The following is a 21408-nucleotide window of genomic DNA, read 5'->3' on the forward strand; positions in this document are numbered from 1 at the left end:
TGTGCTTAGAAGTTGGAAACGAATAGAACTTAAATCGACAATTTTTTGTTGTATTTTCAAAATTTATAACACAGCATTTGCGAAATTACATTTTCTTCAATGACAGTAGGTATGAAATGTGTCAATATGACAATTTTAATTGACAATATGAATTATTTAAGAAAGTTACTAAGATTTCTCCGCCACTCGCGCACGATCGTTTTCGTATCCCCTCCAAGTACTTGCACAAGGCGAATACATTTTGCCATTTGCTTGGTCCGGTATTACTTTCCCAGTGAGAGTTATATTCGAATCCAGGCCTTTTACGGCTGTTCCGGTGCTTTTAGGCTCTGGATCGAAGTATTTTATAGCTGAATCTCTTCTAGCAAGTGAATCAGCTCTTTCATTGCCATTTATTCCCTGATTATCTGGCACCCATAACTGACATAACAATGTAGCAATATTATAACATATACTAGTCTATCAACTTCTTCCTGGCATTCCCACACTAGACGTAGGGCTCCGATGAGCCCCCACAGTCGCTTGTCTATGCGTGTACAATTAGTCCCTTGAACAATAGGGATGTTCACAAAAAATTAAAAAGTAATTTCAAACATGTAAAACGATTAAGAAACACCCTAGGAATAATTGTCCAAAAATTTCAACAAAATTGAAAAAGCCTTTCTATGAAAAATCTTTATTAGAAATCTAGCATTATTTTAAATTTCAAGAACGCTTCTCTATTGGCCTGACGTCACTAGTTGCATACCCCAAGCGCGCGCCATTTTCATAGTGTTATTGTTTACCTGTTTGGCGTTTCAGGTCATTTTATTTTGTTCTCTTCTTGTTTTATCAGGGTTAAAGTGGAGTTTTATAGTGAATTTGTTTAGTTTAAAGTGGATAGACTGTTTGTAAGGACATGTTTTGGGTGGTACAAAAATAAACAAATTAAATGGAAGAAGGTTTTCAGAAAGCCGATTCGTATAAACTACCGACTGTAGTGTAGATGTAACAATGGTGTATGATTTATTGGCATTTTGTAAAAAAATAAATCTACCACAGCTTTACTGAGTGTATATTCCATATAATTTTCCATGTCTTCTTTAAGCTAAAAAAATAGATGCTTAATACTCCACAAGAAAAAATAGAGAAAGTTGCATGCATTGTATGCATGCATATTGTATACATACATACATTGGCTGGTTATTACCTTACCTTGGTTAGGTGTATTAAAAATATTTTTATTCTTCTTCATGTGCCTTGTCCGTTGTGGACGTTGGCTATCATCATGGCAATTTTAATTTCATTGCGGCGTTTCTGAATAACTCGATCGATTTTTGTCCAAATAATTGGCGTAAGTTTTTAAGTCATGAGTGTCTTTTCTTCCGGGTCCGCGTTTGCTCTCTATTTTACTTTGCGTTATCAGTTGGAGTATACGATATTTATCATGCCCCATGAGATGACCGAAATATTTAAGACTTCGTTTCTTAATTGTAAAAGAGATTTCTTTTTGTTTTCCCATTCGACGCAATACCTGTACGTTGGTGTGGGTCGCCAGGATATTCTGAGGATACTTGGGTACACCCACATCTCGAATGCCTCTAGCTTTTTTATTAATGTTTTCATTATTGTCCAGGCCTCTGCGCCATATAGCAAGACCGGAAATAATAACATTTTAGCAGCCGCATTTTTAGTGAGAGAGATATTATGTCGCAATGGGTGAAAATATTTCTCATGCATGTTGTTAAATGTTGCTCTGTCCTTTTCAACTCTAGATCCAAGGTAAAAATATTTTTGAACTTGGGTATTATACATTTTCATTTCAACCAATCTTTTCACTAAATTATTAATGATTTTAATATAATATAAAGTCATACCTACATCCACATGTAGTTATTTCAAGGTTTACTTTTACTGTATGTATTATTAGAATCTCGTTTTTAGGAATATCCCAGTTTAAGAATACAAATTTGAGGTCCCGAAACTTTTTCATTTACTCCTTAAGGGGGTAGGTGCAAAAGCTTGGTCTAATGCTATTTAAGTTCATTAATTCTTTTCGAATTCTGAGAAAACTAATAAGTATTTTTGAAAAATGTAAATGCAGAAAGAACAATTACATTATTACCAAGGGCCGAAAGTCTCTGGAAAACTTCTATAATGTTTATTTTATTAAGTTAGTTCTTTAAGTTAGTTAGCTGCAACAAACCATTTCTTTTTCTCTTTTAAATTGGCTGGAACGGTGATAAACGGCTTGTCAGAACTGTTTTTTGATGTATTTACACACCCAGAAACAAAACACCACTTATTTGGCTTCATTTTTAATAATCAAATACGTAAAAAACTGCACACATTCAAATACACTTCGTAAATAAGTATACAAAACTATAATAGTCGTCGATCAAAGACGTTACGACTGCTGACGTCACAGACCGTAGCGTCGCTGCAGGGTACCGTTTTTCTAGCCTCCAAGAAAATCAACATTATGAAGTCATTTATCTTAAAAAATATACATTTTTAAACAGTTTTATGATTGTTACGTTTTTATATACCTTGTAATCTATTGAATTTATCTATATTTAAAAATTAGTGAACATCCCTATTATTATTGTTTTGGATAAAGAAGTGAGAAATCAAGTACAAAAAGCAAATAGACTGGCAGGATGTCTTAATATCACTATAATATGGCGAAACCGACCTATTAACATTGAGATGAAGTCAAGAATAATTTATAAACCAATAAGGAAACAAGACCCGATAGAGCCACAACACAAAGACTACTAGAAGCGGAATAGAAGAAGAATTACAGGAAATACAGTGTGTGTGGGAAAGACAATGTAACGTACAGTGTATAAACGAATGGACACTAAATAGAAAAAAGAATGGAATGACCACATAAACAGAATGGAGGAGACACGTCTGGTCAAAATAGCAAGATATAAATCACCAATCGGTATCGGCCGATCGCGCAAAATATGGAGTCAAAACCTTCCATAGAGGTATCAATCCGCCAATGAACAAGCAGAATTGCTTATAAAGAGGAAGAAGAAGAACAATTGTTTTTATGACAACTACAGTTTATTCGCATGGCTTATGCACTAGATGTAAACAGTAGTTGGTAGCGATGTCGTTACCAGCAACGAACGAGATGGTTATTTGGTTAAGTGTTTGAATATTTTTGGATAACAGTTACTTGTATAATGGCGTAAATTATCCATTAATTTAATTAATAGGATTATTTTTTCACTATCTATGTATTCAGTGATTACAATTATTTATATAGTATATAATAAGAAATAATAATCGAGAAAACAGAAAAAGTGATCAGGTGATTGTAATAAAATACTGTTACTATGGAACGAGTAGTTACATTTTGAACAGCTTGAACAAGTGAAATCGTTGTTTACATGCAGTGCATGTCTTATTGGATTTTAGTGTAGTGGGAAATGAAAAATCTATGTAAAATGTAGCATAATTTAAACATTAAACATAAACAAGAATTAATACCTAAATGTACGTATCCATACGTGGGTGCTCCGTGCTCGGTGTAGCTGCTCAAATGGATACGGCATGCGCTCCCCTACATATAAACCGCAAACCGGTTGAATCGAAGAGGGTGAGAGCCGAGCGACGATCACCAACGTATCCACTATGTGGAGCTGCTACACCGAGCACGGAGCACCCAGTATGGATACGTACCTTTAAGCCGATGCCGCACTGGATGGTGGAGGGTGGAGGGTCGCTGCATCCTGGACGCAGTGAAAGAGTGAAATGAAGTCAGTATCTAACTGACTGTTGAGGAATCGTTTGTTTCATTTGTTACGTTACATTTGGTTTGTTTTTTAGCATATCGTCCTATCAAAGGTAAAACTCACTAGCCAGACTTTTCAGAAAGTGGAGAAAACTCGACTTAAAGGTACAAATTGTTTTTTAAATTCACCTGACTTGAATATTGGATTTTTTTAATGTAACTGCAAAGAATAAATAAAACAGATATGCTAAGCCATGTTTCGTCACATTGTGGGTTTGCTGGGTCCCAAATTGCCCTTCTTTTATACATAGAACTTATTACGTTTTCCTCGATAGCCAGGCTACCCGGATGGAATATCAAACACGACTGATTTGGGTGGATAGACGCCTGGCGGACCACCGAATGGTTAGATGGTAGCGGGAGGCCGCTGCGGCTACCGTCATTTTGTTATTCGTGGTATAAGTAGCTGGATGGTCGCCAGGCATCTACCATCCACCATCCTACCAAACTTCCTGCAGAGCGGCATCGGCCTTAGAGTTACTTTTTAAAATAGTTGTAGAAAAACAATAATGTTCACCGTGTTTTTTTGTATCCTGGTTTATTTTTATTGTTATACCTATTCTACAGTCATCTGAATATAAAACTATGAAACATCGCGCATTATATACAACAGACGTCCTGTATAAATAGAACAGACATTCTCTAATCACATTACAATTCTCATTCATATCCTAAGCCACTGCATTTGTTTGAGAAACACATGGTCTATTAAATTATCATTATTATTGTCTGGGTCTGTGTTGTGGAACATGTATACACGAAGTAATGTCAGTTTCGTAAAAAACGGTAATTAATTTCTTGTACAATAGTATGTTTCAGCTTTTATTCGAATTTGGAGATTGATACGGACCGGAAAATTTATTACCAGAAAAAATAAAAGAAAAAATGATAGTCATTACTGAAATTGTGGGTTTGTTACATAGTCTTTCTAACATTTTTTTAAATGAAGACCAATTAGTTGGAACATAGCATTAGTCGTAAGCGGTTTTAGTATGTATTTTTCAGTTGGAACAAACCAAACAATGACCTTTGCGTAGGAAAAAGTTGGCTAACGGATATTTATTTTTATCCACCTATAAAGAAAAGATTCTACTTGATAGACATATAAATTATTATATTCATCGAATGGAAATGACAGCGATGCATACGTTGAATTATCTGAATGAAATAAGTAGATAAGTCTAAGTTTTCACTCTAATGGCATATAAAACAACATAATGCTATTCTACATCCCACCAGAATGAAAACAATGGGAACCTTCTCTGGTTACACCTCCGAGGTTTCTACAATATTTAAGCCATACGGATGCCGAGACTAAGGAAGATGAGGGAATTCTACAATTTACAATTCACGTCCCATCTGCTCAGTGCGGTAAAGTTCCAACGAGAATGGTTCCCTTCGTACTCGCAATCAGAGTAAATGTAAATCAAAAATGAATAACCATTTTCAATTTCGTTGCAAAACGAAAATACAGCCGAACCATATTCTAGTCCAATCAGAGAGTGCAGCAAGCACCTCTACCGGTTTCGAAACTTATTAGTCTCTCATCAGGAGGCACATATGCTGCTCTCCCTGATCCATTATTCATTGTTGATTTACATTTACTCTGATTGGAGTACGAAGGGAACCATTCTCGTTGGAACTTTACCGCGCTGAGCAGATGGGACGTGAATTGTAAATTGTAGAATTCCCTCATCTTCCTTAGTCTCAGCATCCATATGGCTTGCATATTGTAGAAGCCTCGGAGGTGTAACCAGAGAAGGTTCCCATTGTTTTCATTCTGGTGGGATGTAGAATAGTATTATGTTGTTTTATATGCCATTAGAGTGAAAACTTAGTCTTTTTGTAGCAGTTGCCGCTAGGGCATCTATACCATTTCGTTCGTTGCAATCGGGGACTGCACGCTGGGGTTTGTTTTGGTTGGATCAGGGAGAGCAGCATATGTGCCTCCTGATGAGAGACTAATAAGTTTCGAAACCGGTAGAGGTGCTTGCTGCACTCTCTGATTGGACTAGAATATGGTTCGGCTGTATTTTCGTTTTGCAACGAAATTGAAAATGGTTATTCATTTTTAAGTAGAGAAGTGTTGTTCATATACTACATACATAGTTAAGAAGTTCTAGGTCTGTCTTGCTGATTTGTCTGAAGCCTAAACTATTCTATTTACTATTTTACTTGGGAAAACTATTCTGTTTTCTGCCATCCACCGCTATCAGGATTGCGTCATATGCATAACATACTATCTTTTCTATACTTAGTTTTTCTATTTAATATAAATATTTTTTCTTTCTATCGCCTCGTCCTATATTATTAGGTAATATTAATGTGCTTAAGTCTCCGAATATAAGTATAGTCCCAGTATACGAGTAGTCTCTGTTGCTGTTCTGTTGTTGTTGCTTGTGTTCATTGAATCTGTAATTTTATTCCAGTTACGCTACTCTTGAGTACTCCATTATTTTATTTCAGGAAATCATTATGCTCATTATCCCCTAGTACTCTTGATACTTTTAAGATGATTATTTCATTTATAGAAATTTTGACCAATAGAAACGTACGCAAATAAAATAAAAACTTCAGCGATTATTTTTAATAATTTTAATGTCCAATCGTGCAGTAAGATGTCACGTGTTTAATTCTGTCCAATCAGATTATTATTATAATTGGAATAATCTACTTTCTGAGAATAAATTAAAGTTTTTTGTTTCTGTTTAATGACAACGAACAACAAGTTTTCTAGTTTTGACAACTGTCACATTTAAGAAAATGAACTGAATGAATGAGCTCGAGTGTAATTCGGTAAGATTATTTCATCGATAAAACTGTATTTATAAATAATTTTAACTAGTATTTTATTGATATCTTCTTCTGAATATTTGCTAAACCTGCTCATACTGTTCACTTTGACAAGTTGTAAAACATTAATTGCGATAAATGTCACTGAATGTTTATCTACAAAGACTCGAATTTTGTATGTTAGTATTAAAAAGTAATCTTTCGATTATCACACGATAGTAAGAATAAATAAGAAAATAATGCTCCAGTTTGTTTCTCAAACTTGTTGCCATTCGGCAATAGTCAGTCGAGCCCTGCGGGCATTCGTGTCTATTGCCAGGGAACAAGTTTTCGAAAAATTGTCGCATTATTTTCAATTTATTTTCACTCTCTTGTGATATTAATGTTGATTATTTTTTGTAAATGTAGTAAGATTTTTCATCACGTGGTTAATTCCGTTCAATCAGATTATTATTATACTGGGAATAATCTACTTACATTATTATACTGAGAATAAATTTAAGCAATTTGTTTCTGTTTAATTACAACGACTTTTCTTAGTTTTGACAACTGTCACATTTAAGAAAATAAACCAAAATAGTTTTAGTTCTACATCTTGTGGCAAATTGTCACGACGGCAATACAAATCAGTAATTTTAGTTCTAGTGCAATTCGGTAAGATTATTTCATGAATAAAACTGTATTTTTAAATAATTTTAACTCATGTTTTAATTGATACCTTCGTCTGAATATTATTTGCTAAACCTGCTCTGCTCAAAGCCGACTTTACTAAGTGACAAGACATTTACTCAACACACACGCCCTACACATTACACTATAATCTAATTGCGACTGGCTGAATTATTAATATCTACGCCGTTCAAAATTTTATTGTAACTTTGGTAATATACGGTTGCAGAAAAATTGATACACTGAAAATTTGGTCATTTTTCATATCTTGAATTTCCTAAACCTGTTCTTCGATTTAAGTGATTTTTTTTACCATGGTATAGCCTTATTTATTAACAATATCGCTGTAATAATATTGTTGCTAGACATGTAAACTGTCATTGTATACCGGGTGTACGAATCAAATTGTGTTTTTTCTCAAAGTTCGCATTACCCTCTACACTATTCTAGCGTTTATAAAATACTGAAATTAAAAACCAACTATAGCCTCAGGTTTTCTTAACATTCTGTGTTTAGATTTATTCGCTTATGTTGGATAATAAAAAAGTTAGGTACTTTAACAACTGGCCATGTTCGTCATCAGTACAGAGTGTTTCGAAATAAGTGCGGCAAACTTTAAGGGGTAATTTTACACATGAAAATAATGTCAGTTTGCTTTACAATCATATGTCCGCAAACGCTTCGTTTCCGAGATACGGGATGTTCAATTTTTTTTACAAACTGACGATTTGTTTATTGCTTTAAAACCAGATGAGATATGCAAATCAAATTTGGTGGTAAGACGTAGTTATTGCACATTTTTTGACATACAATTAAGAATTTAGTATTCACCATTAGCGCCCCAACGGGTATTATGACCGATCATATTAGCCGTATGCACGCCAATGGTGAATATAAAATTCTTAATTGTATGTCAAAAAATGTGCAATTATTACGTCTTAAAGCCCATCAAATTTGATTTGCGTATCTTAACTGGTTTTAAAGTAATAAATAAATCGTCAGTTGGTAAAAAAATTGAACATCCCGTATCTCGGAAAAGAAGCGTTTGCGGACATATGATTATAAAGCAAACTGTCATTATTTTCTCATGTAAAATTACCCCTTAAAGTTTGTCGCACTTATTTAGAAACACCCTGTGCCATGTACTGATGAAGAACATGGCTAGTTGTTAAAGTACCTAACTTATTTATTATCCAACATAAGCGAATGAATCTAAAAACAGAATGTTAAGAAAACCTGAGACTATAGTTGGTTTTTAATTTCAGTATTTTATAAACGCCAGAATTGTCCACAGGGTGATGCGAACTTTGAGAAAGAAACACAGTTTGATTCGTACACCCGGTATACAATGACAGTTTACCTGTCTAGCAACAATTTTATTACAGCGATATTGTTAATGAATAAGGCTATAACATGGTAAAAAAATCACTTAAATCGGACAACAGGTTTGGGAAATTCGAGACATCAAAAATGACCAAATTTTCAGTGGATCGATTTTTTTGCACTCGAGTGTATTTGCTCAAATATGAAAATTTGCTTTATGGCAATATTTAAAATATTGCCTTAATATATAACAGTAAAAGGGTATTGGGTAAAAAAACTGTAGTGATAAAACGACAATAGGTGCTCAGAGAACGGATAAAATTTGAATAAAATCAGATCCATATGAAATCCTACAAATATAGAATCACTCCTACGAATATGCTTCCAGCTTTTCCTACCCTGGCTCAATATTACATAACAAGAACAAAGTAATTAAATACAATCGACCATCCTTTTCCGATAATAGTGCTTCTATGCATGTAAAATAACTTCATACAAAATAAGTTGTTAATCTAAACATGCTAACCTAAACATCTATAAAACAGATATTAGGGCCATGTTGAAGTGAAAAATAAAAGAAGAGTGGTTTCAAATGTTTTATGGTTCTCTATAAGAAACTTTATACACTGAAAATTGTTTTGACTTTCATTACGATTACGTCTTTTTTATATATAGTTTATATTGTTAAAATTTATAACCCTTAATCAAACATACTAATACTTTTTTTTGTTTCAGGTACTTGACGCTATAATTCATTACCTGCACCTAGTCGTATTCTACAACTCATCTATCCTCTCCAATTCAGTTCCACTATGACAGAAGAATGAACTCATGTACGAAGCGCGATGTTGTCGACGCCAGTCACACAAGATTGGTAAATTTGGTTGTGCCACAGGCTTCGAGCTTTACCTCTACTATGGACGTTAGTTGCACACGACTACTCCACGATGACGAACTCAGCATACGATTACTTGGTGATAGAATTCGCCCTAGATCTCGGAGTTCTCATCTTTGTAACGATGATAATACAGGAAGTACCCCTGGCCATAAATCTAGCAGTACTGCTCCCTTGGACGCAGTTAGCCCGTTTAACGATAGTGACTTAGATAAGTTAGAGAACTGTAATGCCTCCGAAGGCAACTATGTTATCTGTGATTGTTTATATTGTGAAAAAGACTGTACACGATTTATTAGTTATTTTATAATATTAAGTTTATGGAAAATATTTATGTGCCTATATAAAAGTCAATGGTCAATTGTAAAAAGGAAATCTCACTCGGGTCGGGTGTTGCTTGCTGCTGTGTTGTTAATATCTTTTGCGAACGTCGATGGCTTTGCGGATGAGTTTGACAAAACGGAACAATTTCTGGATAAAGTGAACTTGGAAAAGAGCATCGCTGCCGTTTTTAACAAAGTGGCTTATGGTAGTACGACCAAACGATCCATTCCTGATAACGTCTATCCAGTGACGACATTGGCAACTCCCTTATTAACTACGTATCGGTACGTCAACGGTAACGAGGAATGGCTAAGGGTGGACCTGAAGAATTCAGACCCGGTTCCGGAAAGATCAAATGTGGAATTCGAACAACCGGATTTTGAAAGCGAAAATAATCGAAGAGATCTTGATAATGGATATGGTGCAGATCTTGAAAAGGACCATGCGTTGCCCACTTCAGCTCCTGCTGCCGATATTCTTAAAAACAACAACAACAAACACTATAATAATCCGAACAGGTATAACAATGACCGGTTAAAACCGGATTTTAATGTAAATAATAATCCTGAACAAGTTACTGAAAACATATACAAGACTACGACGTCGTATAACTTACTAAGAAATGTTAGGCCCACTAAGTCCATTTATGGGAAAGAGCCACCGAGTTATGTTCCTCCTAGTCGAGCATTTTTCACGCCTCCTCTTCCACCAGAATATCAAAACCCATTTGCTGACAAACCAACTTTAAGAGGTACAAATTCTGATAGTTTTGCTAATCGTAGACCCATACCACCTCCAAGTCTAATGCCTACTAAAGACAGAATTCCCTTCAGACCAGACCTACCCAAAGTTAATATGGAGAAAATACCTGAGAGGACTAATAACGAACAATACCGCCCATCCAATCCAAACCATTCACAAGAGAATAAGAACGAAAAGAAGAAATCGTTGAACACACCTTCTCAAAACGTTAGAATAGGTGAGTTTCATGGATTAAACAGAAACATGAACGAAAGCACTTTCGAGTACGAGAAAATACCGGCAATAACGTCAATTACAAGAATCTTAAGCGGATCAAACGGTCGACATGAAGATATATCCGATATACTTTTGAGAACGGTTACAGCCACTCCCAATGTTCAACATTTCGAACCCAAAATACCAAAAACTAGAGCACCTGCTGCCGAACCCAGTTTGAAAATCGACGATTCCAGTGAAGAACCCGTAAAACCTAAAATAGAAGATACCAGAAACGACGATACCACTTCCAAAAAAGATTTTGTTCAGGAGGCTGGTCCTCCTGATCGTTCAGAAAGTGTTACCATAAAAAAAGATAATACTATATCTGAGAAGAAAAATAATCCCGAAGACGTGACCACGCAGATGTCAGATGTTCTTAATTTACCCAACGTAAAGGAAAAAGATATCAACAAAGAAATGAACGTTACCATTGCTAAGTCAGACGAAATTTGGTTAATCTGTTGGAATGTCCATGTCTACTTGGTGGTGTTTGGTTATTTCCTTTTGGCGATGTTCTCAATATACAAACTAATTCGCTATGAAAACGATCCTCACATGTTTTCTAAAAGTTATTTCCTAACTATACATTTAATGCTTACTGTGATCTGTGTATTGCGTATATTTTACCTTATATACGATCCCTACAATTTGTACAACTCTTTTAATGTTTTTCTTTATGATTTCCTTCATAATTTCCCTCTAAGTCTACTTGCGACAACTTTTGCAGTGCTGATATTATTTTTACTAAAAAGAACTTTGACGCATTTGGAAATTAAAACTCGTCCAGTTATTCTTGTGGTGGTTGCTTTATTACACATAGCTTTATGCTTCTGTCTTAGCATTGTGGAAACCATGGGTCACTTCGATAAAGCTAGCTTAAATGTATGTAAACCGTTCTTCGTTCTGTTAGCTTGGGCTCTTGGTTTCAGCTATCTGTATCTTTATAGGATAATCAAGAATGTTCTTGCAAAGAAAAGTCAGAACTTGTCTGAAATGTGCACACAAAATATCTCTTACGCTAGTCATATTACTATAGCTGTAGCTCTTCTATTTATTCTCTTGGGTCTAGTGCAGGTATACGCACTATTCTTTATAAAAGTTGATCGTTTCAACAAGGAAATCAAACACCACTGGATATTGTGGAGTTTTGAACTATCGGTAAGATTTATAGAAATATCTATAATTACTTTACTGGCCATTGTTGTGAGTCTAAAGATGTCTCAAAGAGAAAAACAGTCTGCGGGCGGCTTCCCTCTTTTCCCATGCACAACAAGCGATTCCAGCACTGATAATATTTACCCTAATAATTGTAACACTAATCCTAACGCACTTAACTACAGTAGACAAGAAATGATTATGGATAACATTCCAACAGAACCTGTGGAAAGACCAAATTTATTGAAAAACGCTTTCCAGAACGACTCTTTTGATAAGAAATCTACGTTGGAGAGATATCAAAGCGATAGTGAACGTGGCAGTAATTTCGATAGATTCGAACGACCCAAATGGGGATCTGACAGATTTGATGCCCGTACAAATGATGGTTCTAGTTTAAATAATTTTGTGCAACCAGGTTCTGGTAACTTCGAAAGAGGTCCTCACAATTCTGTCCAAAATTCGTTAAGAAACGAGAGATCCTCCGCAAGAAAAGCTTATGATTCCGCGAAATACTACGTTAAACCCAAGTATGACATGGAATATACTAATGAAGATTACCAACAAGATATGTTTGGTAATAACGCCGACAGGAACATATACAGTGAGCCTGTTGATAACCCCGGTTCACACCAGTATGAGAGAACAAGACATGAATTTGAGCGATCAGACTTCGACAGGCGATCTAGAAATAGTTCAAACACCTCTGGTCGCAGGTCTACTGGGCGAACGCGAAAGAACCACCCCAGACCACATTTAGGAGTTCAGACTTTACCGAATCACGACAGGCATCAGTTGCAGGATTCTATGTTGGTAGACGAGCAAGGATTCGTGCGATTCAGACATATGCAAGAGGAATTGGACAAGCCGAAGAAGATCAAACGCCAGATTAGTGACCAAAATCACTATAGTGATGCGTAACTTTACGTTAGGGCTAAGCAGAAACGCACAGACGGTGAGGTATTTTTGTAAGACAGCTAATCGAGTACAGGATGTTGTTTATTGACTGGTAAAAATCAGTTATCTAGTAAGATTTGGTCAAATAGTCGATCAAATTTGATAGATGACTGTGGATATTTATTTATTTTTTATAAACTAACCTGTACTTAGCGGTTCAAATAAAATAGCTCCAAGAATTACATACGTAGAAGAAATATCATTTTCTGTGTGTTTCTTTTCTTAGCTCGTTGATCATATTCTCAGTAAGTCAAAATGTATATATATTTTGGCCTAAAGTTTCTCATCTTTGTAGAAAAAAACATGGAGCCAAAACTAAAGATCTGAGTTTAACAACAATGACTTATAAAAAAATATTTAGCCCCAAGGAGAGAGAACAGTGAGTAGAAAAGTGCTGTACAATAATATAACTTCTCGATTGTAATTTTTAGTAATCCAGATCAAATTTTTAAAACATTCCTAGTTTAATTGAATAATAAATAGATACAATTACAATCATTACGCTGAGATCTCTTAACGTTATTCGACTATGTATATTGTTTCAGCTATGTAAAATCAAAATCTGATGTGAGATTTAGCCTTGTTAGAAGCTAAATTCTAGACATCCGTTATTTTCCGACAGTCGGATGGTCCTTCGATCGGATAGCCAAGCGGGACGAGCGGTGGGCCGCACATCACTTCGCCGTGATGAATGCGAGTTCAATCCCCAGCCCGGTGAACGGAAAATAAAAAGGCTAACGCAGCAGTTTAAAATTCATATGAATCTGAGGCTTAGGCTGGAATATGCGTCTGATCGGCCTATGGGAGAGCAGGACGACAAGGGATAAGGGCTTGCTGCTCAGTGAAACTCCCTCATAGATCTCTACCGGAAGGGCGTTGACTCCTAAATGCCGGTGTATATGCTACTCTGTATCTTATGATAAAAAAAACTTTTTCTCGTTTTCTTTTTTTCTCGTTAGAAGTCGCTAAATGCGTGCATTGGTATATTATTTTAATATAATTGCCAACCAGTCGCTAGTCGGTGCGTTTTGATTGAGTTCAATCTTCTTACAAGCCTCTCTGATGACGGGTAGACCTATAAACACGTGTCAGAGGATGGTAAGATACTCGAAAGAATTCGAAGACTCAAGAGAAGTTGAATCGAAACGCAACCGTCTATGTTAATTTTTTTCCAATTCTGTTGTTTTCTCTATACTTTTCTCATTATTTTTTTTAAGTTGGTTTATTTTGATCGTTTTACAATAATTGTCGAATTAGCAACTCAAAATTAATTTTATTAACACTGACAAAAGATTCAAAAGCATTTATTTTTTCATTAGATTTATTTCATTGTTAAGTGGTTAAAGTAGTAGCCAAAAGTAAAACCATGTTGGATTGGTCCTTTTTGTTTATGAAATTAAATTGCAGTTAAATTCAGAGTTTGTCACATTCCACATGTATTTTATTCCGTCTATCATTTCTGTCTCTGTGTGCTGTTTCTCTATCGAGATATCTTAATCCTCTGTCTAATAATATGTATGGCATAACTAATATATTGGAGAATACCAAAAGCTAAATAAATATTGTTTTCCTAGACAATCTACTAGACAAACTAATTATTTGGTTCCGTTATAAGGAGATTCTCGTTATTTCTTTTGAATTTTAGGTATTCTCTAGATAGAAGTGCGTATGTAGAATCTGTGTTTCTATTGTTAAAAGCCCTTTTGTGTTCTGTTATCCGTTCGTCAACGGTTCTGCTAGTTTGACCGATGTAAGTTTTCCATCATGTAACGGTCGAATCCATCAATTAAATTTCTTGTCCAAACGATATATAAATATACAGTGAAGTTATTAGCAACAAAAATTCAACTTTAACAAACTATTTGGTCAAATGGGCACTTCTGATGAAATATCCTAATCCTAGTATATGTCCCTATAATAATTATAACTCTTTCTGCATAGTAATATTTGCGGTACTACTGAAAATTTTCACTGTATTTACTTACTTTCACGAAGTTTTCACCACATATTGGTGAAGCATGTCATGTCCACGCAAGTGGACATTTTCAAAAATGTAGTTGGAGTTTATATACATATTTTATATAATAATGTATTTCCATCAAATAGAGGTCTCCTCAATTAAATGCGTTGTTATAAATTTGATCTGATTACTGTAAATCATGATTGATGTAACATTGATATTGATTATTTATTTTGAAACTGTGCGGCACTTTTTGCTAAATAATTTGTCGATGCATTGGGGCAATAGGCATTATAAATGTTTAATTTTCCAATTGTTTTTAAAGGTGATATCTACTGAATACTCTTGCATCTTTCAGTGTTGAAATATGGATTATAAAAGATTACACTTATTGTTAGAGATATTGTACCCTAAAATATACTTTAAAGTAGCAAAACTTGTATATTGCAAATTCTGTAAATAATAATTAAGAATCTATAATTTTAATTTTTTATATAATTTTATACATTATTTGTACGATACAGGGTGTTCGTATTTAACAAAACAAGGCAGCTGGCTCTAGCTCTCTAATCGTTATGTAGAGGAATGAAATGTGAAAAACTCGAATCTCCTTTTTCCCTAATACTTTGTAGTTGTACCCTGTATGATGCTTTTATTTATAGAACAAAAAATGACTGAACATTTGTGTAATTTATTGATTATATTGAATCTATAATTAAAATCGGGCTAAACAAAACAAAATTTTAAAAGATAGATTTATTGACCGTCCTTACATTTTAAGGGGGTAACATCTGTAAGTTATTGTGAACTCTCGGTATTTTTTACTTTTTGTAGAAATGAGTACATGTAATACAAATACATGTTTGAACTGCAGACTTTGAACGGCAAAAACGATACAATAATACAGGGTGTAACAAAAAGGCAGGTCATAAATTAAATCACATATTCTAGGACCAAAAATAGTTCGATTGAACCTAACTTACCTTATTACAAATATATATATAAAAAAAGTTACAGCCCTTTGAAGTTACAAAATGAAAATCATTTTTTTTCCAATATATCGAAAACTATTAGAGATTTTTTATTAAAAATGGACATGTGGTATTTTTATGTCAGGAACCTCTTCAAAGAAAACCACATAAAATTTTTATGGGGGTTTTGTTCCCTTAATCCCCCCGAATGTTTGTTCCAATTAAATTATTATTTTGGTACCATTAGTTTAACACAATGCTTTTAAAACTTTTTTGCCTCTTAGTACTTTTTCGATAAGCCAGTTTTTATCGAGATATTTTAAACATTTGTAAAATCAATCACATGTTTGTCAATGGTTAAGTAAGATTATAGAGACCTAATAATATAAAAATAATATTCTATAATCTTCTTAACCATGTGGTGGATTTTACAAAAAATATCTCGATAAACTGGCTTAGCGAAAAAGTACTAAGAGGCAAAAAAGTTTTAAAAACATTGTTTAACTGATGGTTAACTGTAATTGTTTAACTAATGAACGTACACAAATATTTGGGAAGGTTTAAGGGAACAAAACTCCCATAAAATTTTTATGGGGTGCACAAATTTTACTGTTATTTTTTTAACACGTTAAGCGCCAGACACAATATTGAAAAAATGCGCCCCGGGCCAAGAAATTTCGTCATAGCAGTTTCGTCAATACACAGCGGTCCCTAGGGACCTCCATGGCGCATAGGGAACTTCCTACATCGATCCCTAGGGACCGCCATGGCACTTTTAAAGATGTTTCTCTCATAAGAATGCCACTTTTTATTTTAAATAAAAAATCTCTTGACAATTTTCGATCTATTGGAAAAAATCGATTTTTATATTGTAACTTCAAAGGGCTGTAACTTTTTAAGTGCACATTCGTACTAAGGTAAGGAAAAAATCGATTTTTATATTGTAACTTCAAAGGGCTGTAACTTTTTAAGTGCACATTCGTACTAAGGTAAGTTAGATTCAATCGAACTATTTTTGCTCCCAGAATATGTGATTTCATTTATGACCTGCCTTTTTGTTACACCCTGTATAATAATAAACAAACAATCACAATGAAAACGAATGTGTGAATGTTATATTACTAATAATTGTACTAAAAAAGTGTAACAGATTTTTTTATATTGTCATCTCTATTTGATATAGAGTCTGCAGGTTATCAAATAATTATTTTGTCAGTTTCACAGTGAAAACACAAGCGAACTGTTAAGAATTGTACTAAAAGAGTTAGATTGTGTCTCCCATTGCCGATGGATATAGGTCTTTTATGAAATAGAGATCTTTAAAAATCAAGTGCTTAAATTTGAATAAATCAACAGGATCAAGAAATTAAAAGTTTTCAAAAGAACTAGTCATCTTAGCTTTGCTGTATCTTATTTTTACAAGATGTAGGAATATACCGAGATAATACGTTCACTAAAGCATGTTAGAGAGGATCTTGGATGTTACGACTCTTGAATCTGGAAAACCTATTTGTAGAACTAAAAATAAAGAGTTCTGTCACCAAGAACCTCTTTAGCGAAGATCTCTTTTTTAAAGTCACCTGAACTTATACAAATCTCACATGGAAAAAGTTACATGAAGGTTATTACATGAAATCGGTACGGGGTATTTCGTTTAGATTTACGAAACTTATTTCACAGGGTATTTTTTATTAGATTTTTAACTGTTGTTGTACTTACACGTTTTTATGTTCTTTTTGTGTTAAATGTACCAGTTTTACTTGAAAATGCAAAAAATGGATTAAATTGTTGCAGATTTAACATAAATTCATTCTATTTTGCCAGACTACCAAAGTAAAACATAACCACTACTTTAATAATAATTAGTGGTTATGTCTTACGGGATGATTAAGAATTTGATTATTTATTTGTTTATTTTTTTTCTGTCTTCTCTCGCTCTCTCCCCCTGTATCTGTGTAGACCTTCTCTCTCTATCTCTCCCATTTAACTTATTACATATTACTGGATATAGGAAATGAGTCAATACTCGCAATCTTAGAGTTTGTATGTTTTTTAATAGTTATACAATCATGGGGCAACCGGTTTCGAAGCTTACAATTTATGCTTCATCTTCAGGCCCAGTACATAGAGTCTTCACATATACAAACTACTAGATATCAGTATTCGGAACTGTTCTACAGCCAAAGATATTCTCGGAAGTCCCCAGCCCCATCAAAAAGCTGGCTAGTTTGATTTTAAATCTTGTGTTGTAGATGATGGATGTTTTTGTAGTTACAGTTGTTTTTTGTCTCAAAAGTTTTTATGCAGTTGTTTTTATTTTATTTTAATGTTTGTAAAGGTGTAAAACATTTAAAATTTAAAAATGGGTCATCACTCACAAATTCACATGCACAAATTTTTAAAAATGGTTTTTAGGATGCCATAGAGATCTTCTATTTTTTATATTTTTTATAAAAAATGTGGGAAGCCCCACAGTGGGAAATCTGACATATAAAAAATAAAAGATCTCTATGGCATCCTAAAAACCTTTTTTAAAAATTTGTGCATGTACATTTCTGAGTGATGTCCCATTTTTAAATTTCAAATGTTTTTTACACCTTTACAAACATTAAAATAAAATAAAAACAACTGCATAAAAAAATTTGAGACAAAAAACAACTGTAACTACAAAAACATCCATCAAACTAGTCAGCTTTTTGATGGGGCTGGGGACTTCCGAGAATATCTTTGGCTTTAAAACAGTTCCGAATACTGATATCTAGTAGTTTGTATATGTGAAGACTATGTACTGGGTCTGAAGATGAAGCATAAATTGTAAGCTTCGAAACCGGTTGCCCCATGATTGTATAACATCTATTAAAAAACATACAAACTCTATAATGGGCTCGCATTGGCAACCCTTTCATCATTTCATCATTTTATTACATATTACTTGTCTTCATTAGCTGTCAGATCTACCTAACTTTATGAACTAGATACATTCAGACTATATTTTTTATTAATTTCCACTGTAATTGACTTGTCTCCTCCTCCTCCTCCTCTATCTTTTCTTCTTCGTAAGGATGTAGTGGCGTCATTTAATTTGTTTGACTTCTTCTTCTTCAGGTGCCATCTCCGCTACGGAGGTTGGCAATCATCATAGCTATTTTAATTTTTGAAGCAGTAGCTCTAAATAGTTGTTTTGAGCTGCATCCAAACCATTCTCTGAGGTTCTTCAGCCATGAAATTCATCTTCTGCCGATGCTTCTTCTGCCATCTATCTTTCCCTGCATTATGAGTCGCAGGATGCCATACTTCTCGCCCCGCATCACATGTCCGAGATACTGTAGTTTTCTTTCTTTAATTGTAAGTTCAACTTCCTTCTCTTTACCTATTCTTCTCAGTACTTCATTGTTCGTAACTCTTATCTACCCAGGAAACCCTCATAATTCTTGTTCTTTGTTTGACTATTTCTGTCCAATTATCTCTCTCCTGTGTGTGTTGTGAGAATGACTAACCAGTCATGTCCTTTATTTGGTCCGACCGTCATACTGGAAATCTTCCTCTGGATCTTTTGCCCTCTACGTTGCCTTTAACTATCATTCGTTCCATGCCTTCTCTTCTTCTAGTTATATGTCCAAAATATCTCGGTACATATATTTCGGTTGATAGTTGTGGTGCGTCTAGTTTTAATGTTAAGTTCTGCTAGTATTGAATTATTTGTGCGATGTGCAGTCCATGCTATGCACAACATTCTATGGTAGACCCACATTTCAAATGCGCTTCGAATCTGCTTTTTTGATGGTCCAAGTCTCTGAAGCGTAGGTGGCGATAGGAAATATTCACGCTCGAACAAGGCGTAATTTTGTGTTTTTTGTAATGTTAGTGTTCTTTCATATTTTTGTGAATTTGGCTGTTGCCGATCTGGCCATTGTGATGCGTGTACGGATCTCGTCTTCGCATCCTCAACTGTTAGTAATAACAGAGCCTAAGTAATTAAATCGGCTGACCACTTCGTAACATGCCAAATTTTTTTAGCTCTGTTGGATTGTTTCTGATTCTACCGATGATCATTACTTTGGTTTTCTGTATATTTATTTTCAAACCATATTCCGCACTCACCGTGCATAGCCTATTCATAATTTCTTCCAGTTCTTCTTGTGAAGACGACTGATTTGTACGATTGACTTGTACATGTACATGATATCTTTTACTATACTTGGGTTGAGGTTTTTTGATTACCAAGAATTGTCTTAAGCTTCTTATTCTTCTACTTCTTCTAATTCCCCATTAGTAATGTTGACCATGTGGGAACTACTACTACTTCTTCGTTGCAGTACATTCCATGGGATATTAACATGGCTGTTTGCCTCCAAGTAGATCGATCTCTGCCACTGTTTTACGGTCCTGACTCCCAGATTCGTAAGATCTTCTTCAACACCGTTTATTCAACGACGAATCCTCTTGCCTCCTTTTATAACGTATCTTTTTTGTGGCATTCCTTCCTACGTGAATTCTGTGATCTGCTTATTTTCGCTTGCATGCCTCTCTCTACAAAGTACCTTCTCTCTACCAAGTACCAAGTACCGTCTCCTTTTATCATGGCCATTGAGTTGTTACTTATAAGCAAAAATTCTTGTATATGAACGGCTCCGTACACGTTCTTTAAAAGTGTTTCGTTCCCATCTGCAGGAAAAGAGAGGTGATCCTCAACCCTCTTTCAGGAGAGACTACAAATACTGAGTAAAATGTTTCCTGTATGAGAACTAACACTTGGTAGCAAGAAACGCGTTGCTTCTGCTGACTTCTGTGTATCCATTTTTTGCTTTTATCGGAAACTGTAAGTCCAAGCTCATGTAATTAATGTCTAGCTGAACTGAATGGAAGGACACTAGTTGTTTGACTCATATAGGTTTCAAGGGTATATAGTTTTTGACTTGTGACTATAACATCACTTGTTTGATTCCAGAAAAACTGGACAAAAAAAGACTTTGTAAATTGTTTTGTTAGAATATTATTTTATTTTAAATATTTTTTTTTAAGTTTCAAACATCATAATTGGGTATAAAGTTCCTCTACATTGACTTTAGTTAAGAATGCTTGTTGATCTGATAAAGCCTTATTGTATATATTTTTTCATGTCGAAATTTCAGGTGACTAAGAATTTTCTTGTAGATGTTTTTTGTATATATGTATGAATATATTGCCAACAATTAACTCACTTGCCATTTATATTACTGGGTTGATAGATTATGGACTTTATTTTTGTATATTTTTTACAGTATTATTCTTTTTACAGTATTTATTATATTAACGTATAGTCTAAGAGCTGGGAGCGGATTTTGTGCGTGATAAGTAATATGGGAAAACTATACGGGGATATGTTGAATTAGTTGTGGACATGACTTTCACCAACGGCCGGAAACCAGAGTTGGGGCCGAGGGTAATTATAAGGGGTCAAAGTCGCGGTTTTTATTATTTTTTTTATGACGCTCATGATCGAGATAGTTCACCAAAATTTGGGAATAAGTAGGTCATGATGTACCTAAGTAAAATCTCTAGGGGCTCAACGCTG

The 21408-nt window shown here is 34.5% G+C and overlaps 1 protein-coding gene across 3 annotated transcripts in view; it reads left to right on the forward strand.

The window, feature by feature from the left end:
• Nucleotides 1–15735, forward strand: part of LOC114325287 (uncharacterized) — a 774118-nt gene extending 758383 nt beyond the window's left edge. For all 3 annotated transcript variants that reach the window (XM_050646557.1, XM_028273305.2, XM_028273306.2), the window contains one exon: nt 9308–15735. In XM_050646557.1, the coding sequence (XP_050502514.1) occupies nt 9396–12887 (3492 nt within the window). In that variant the 5' untranslated portion in view covers nt 9308–9395 and the 3' untranslated portion in view covers nt 12888–15735. The remainder of the gene's footprint in view (nt 1–9307) is intronic.
• The last annotated feature ends 5673 nt before the right edge of the window (nt 15736–21408 follow it).

This window comes from Diabrotica virgifera, chromosome 3 (assembly GCF_917563875.1).
Source record: "Diabrotica virgifera virgifera chromosome 3, PGI_DIABVI_V3a".
In the NCBI taxonomy this organism is placed as follows: Eukaryota; Metazoa; Arthropoda; class Insecta; order Coleoptera; family Chrysomelidae; genus Diabrotica; species Diabrotica virgifera.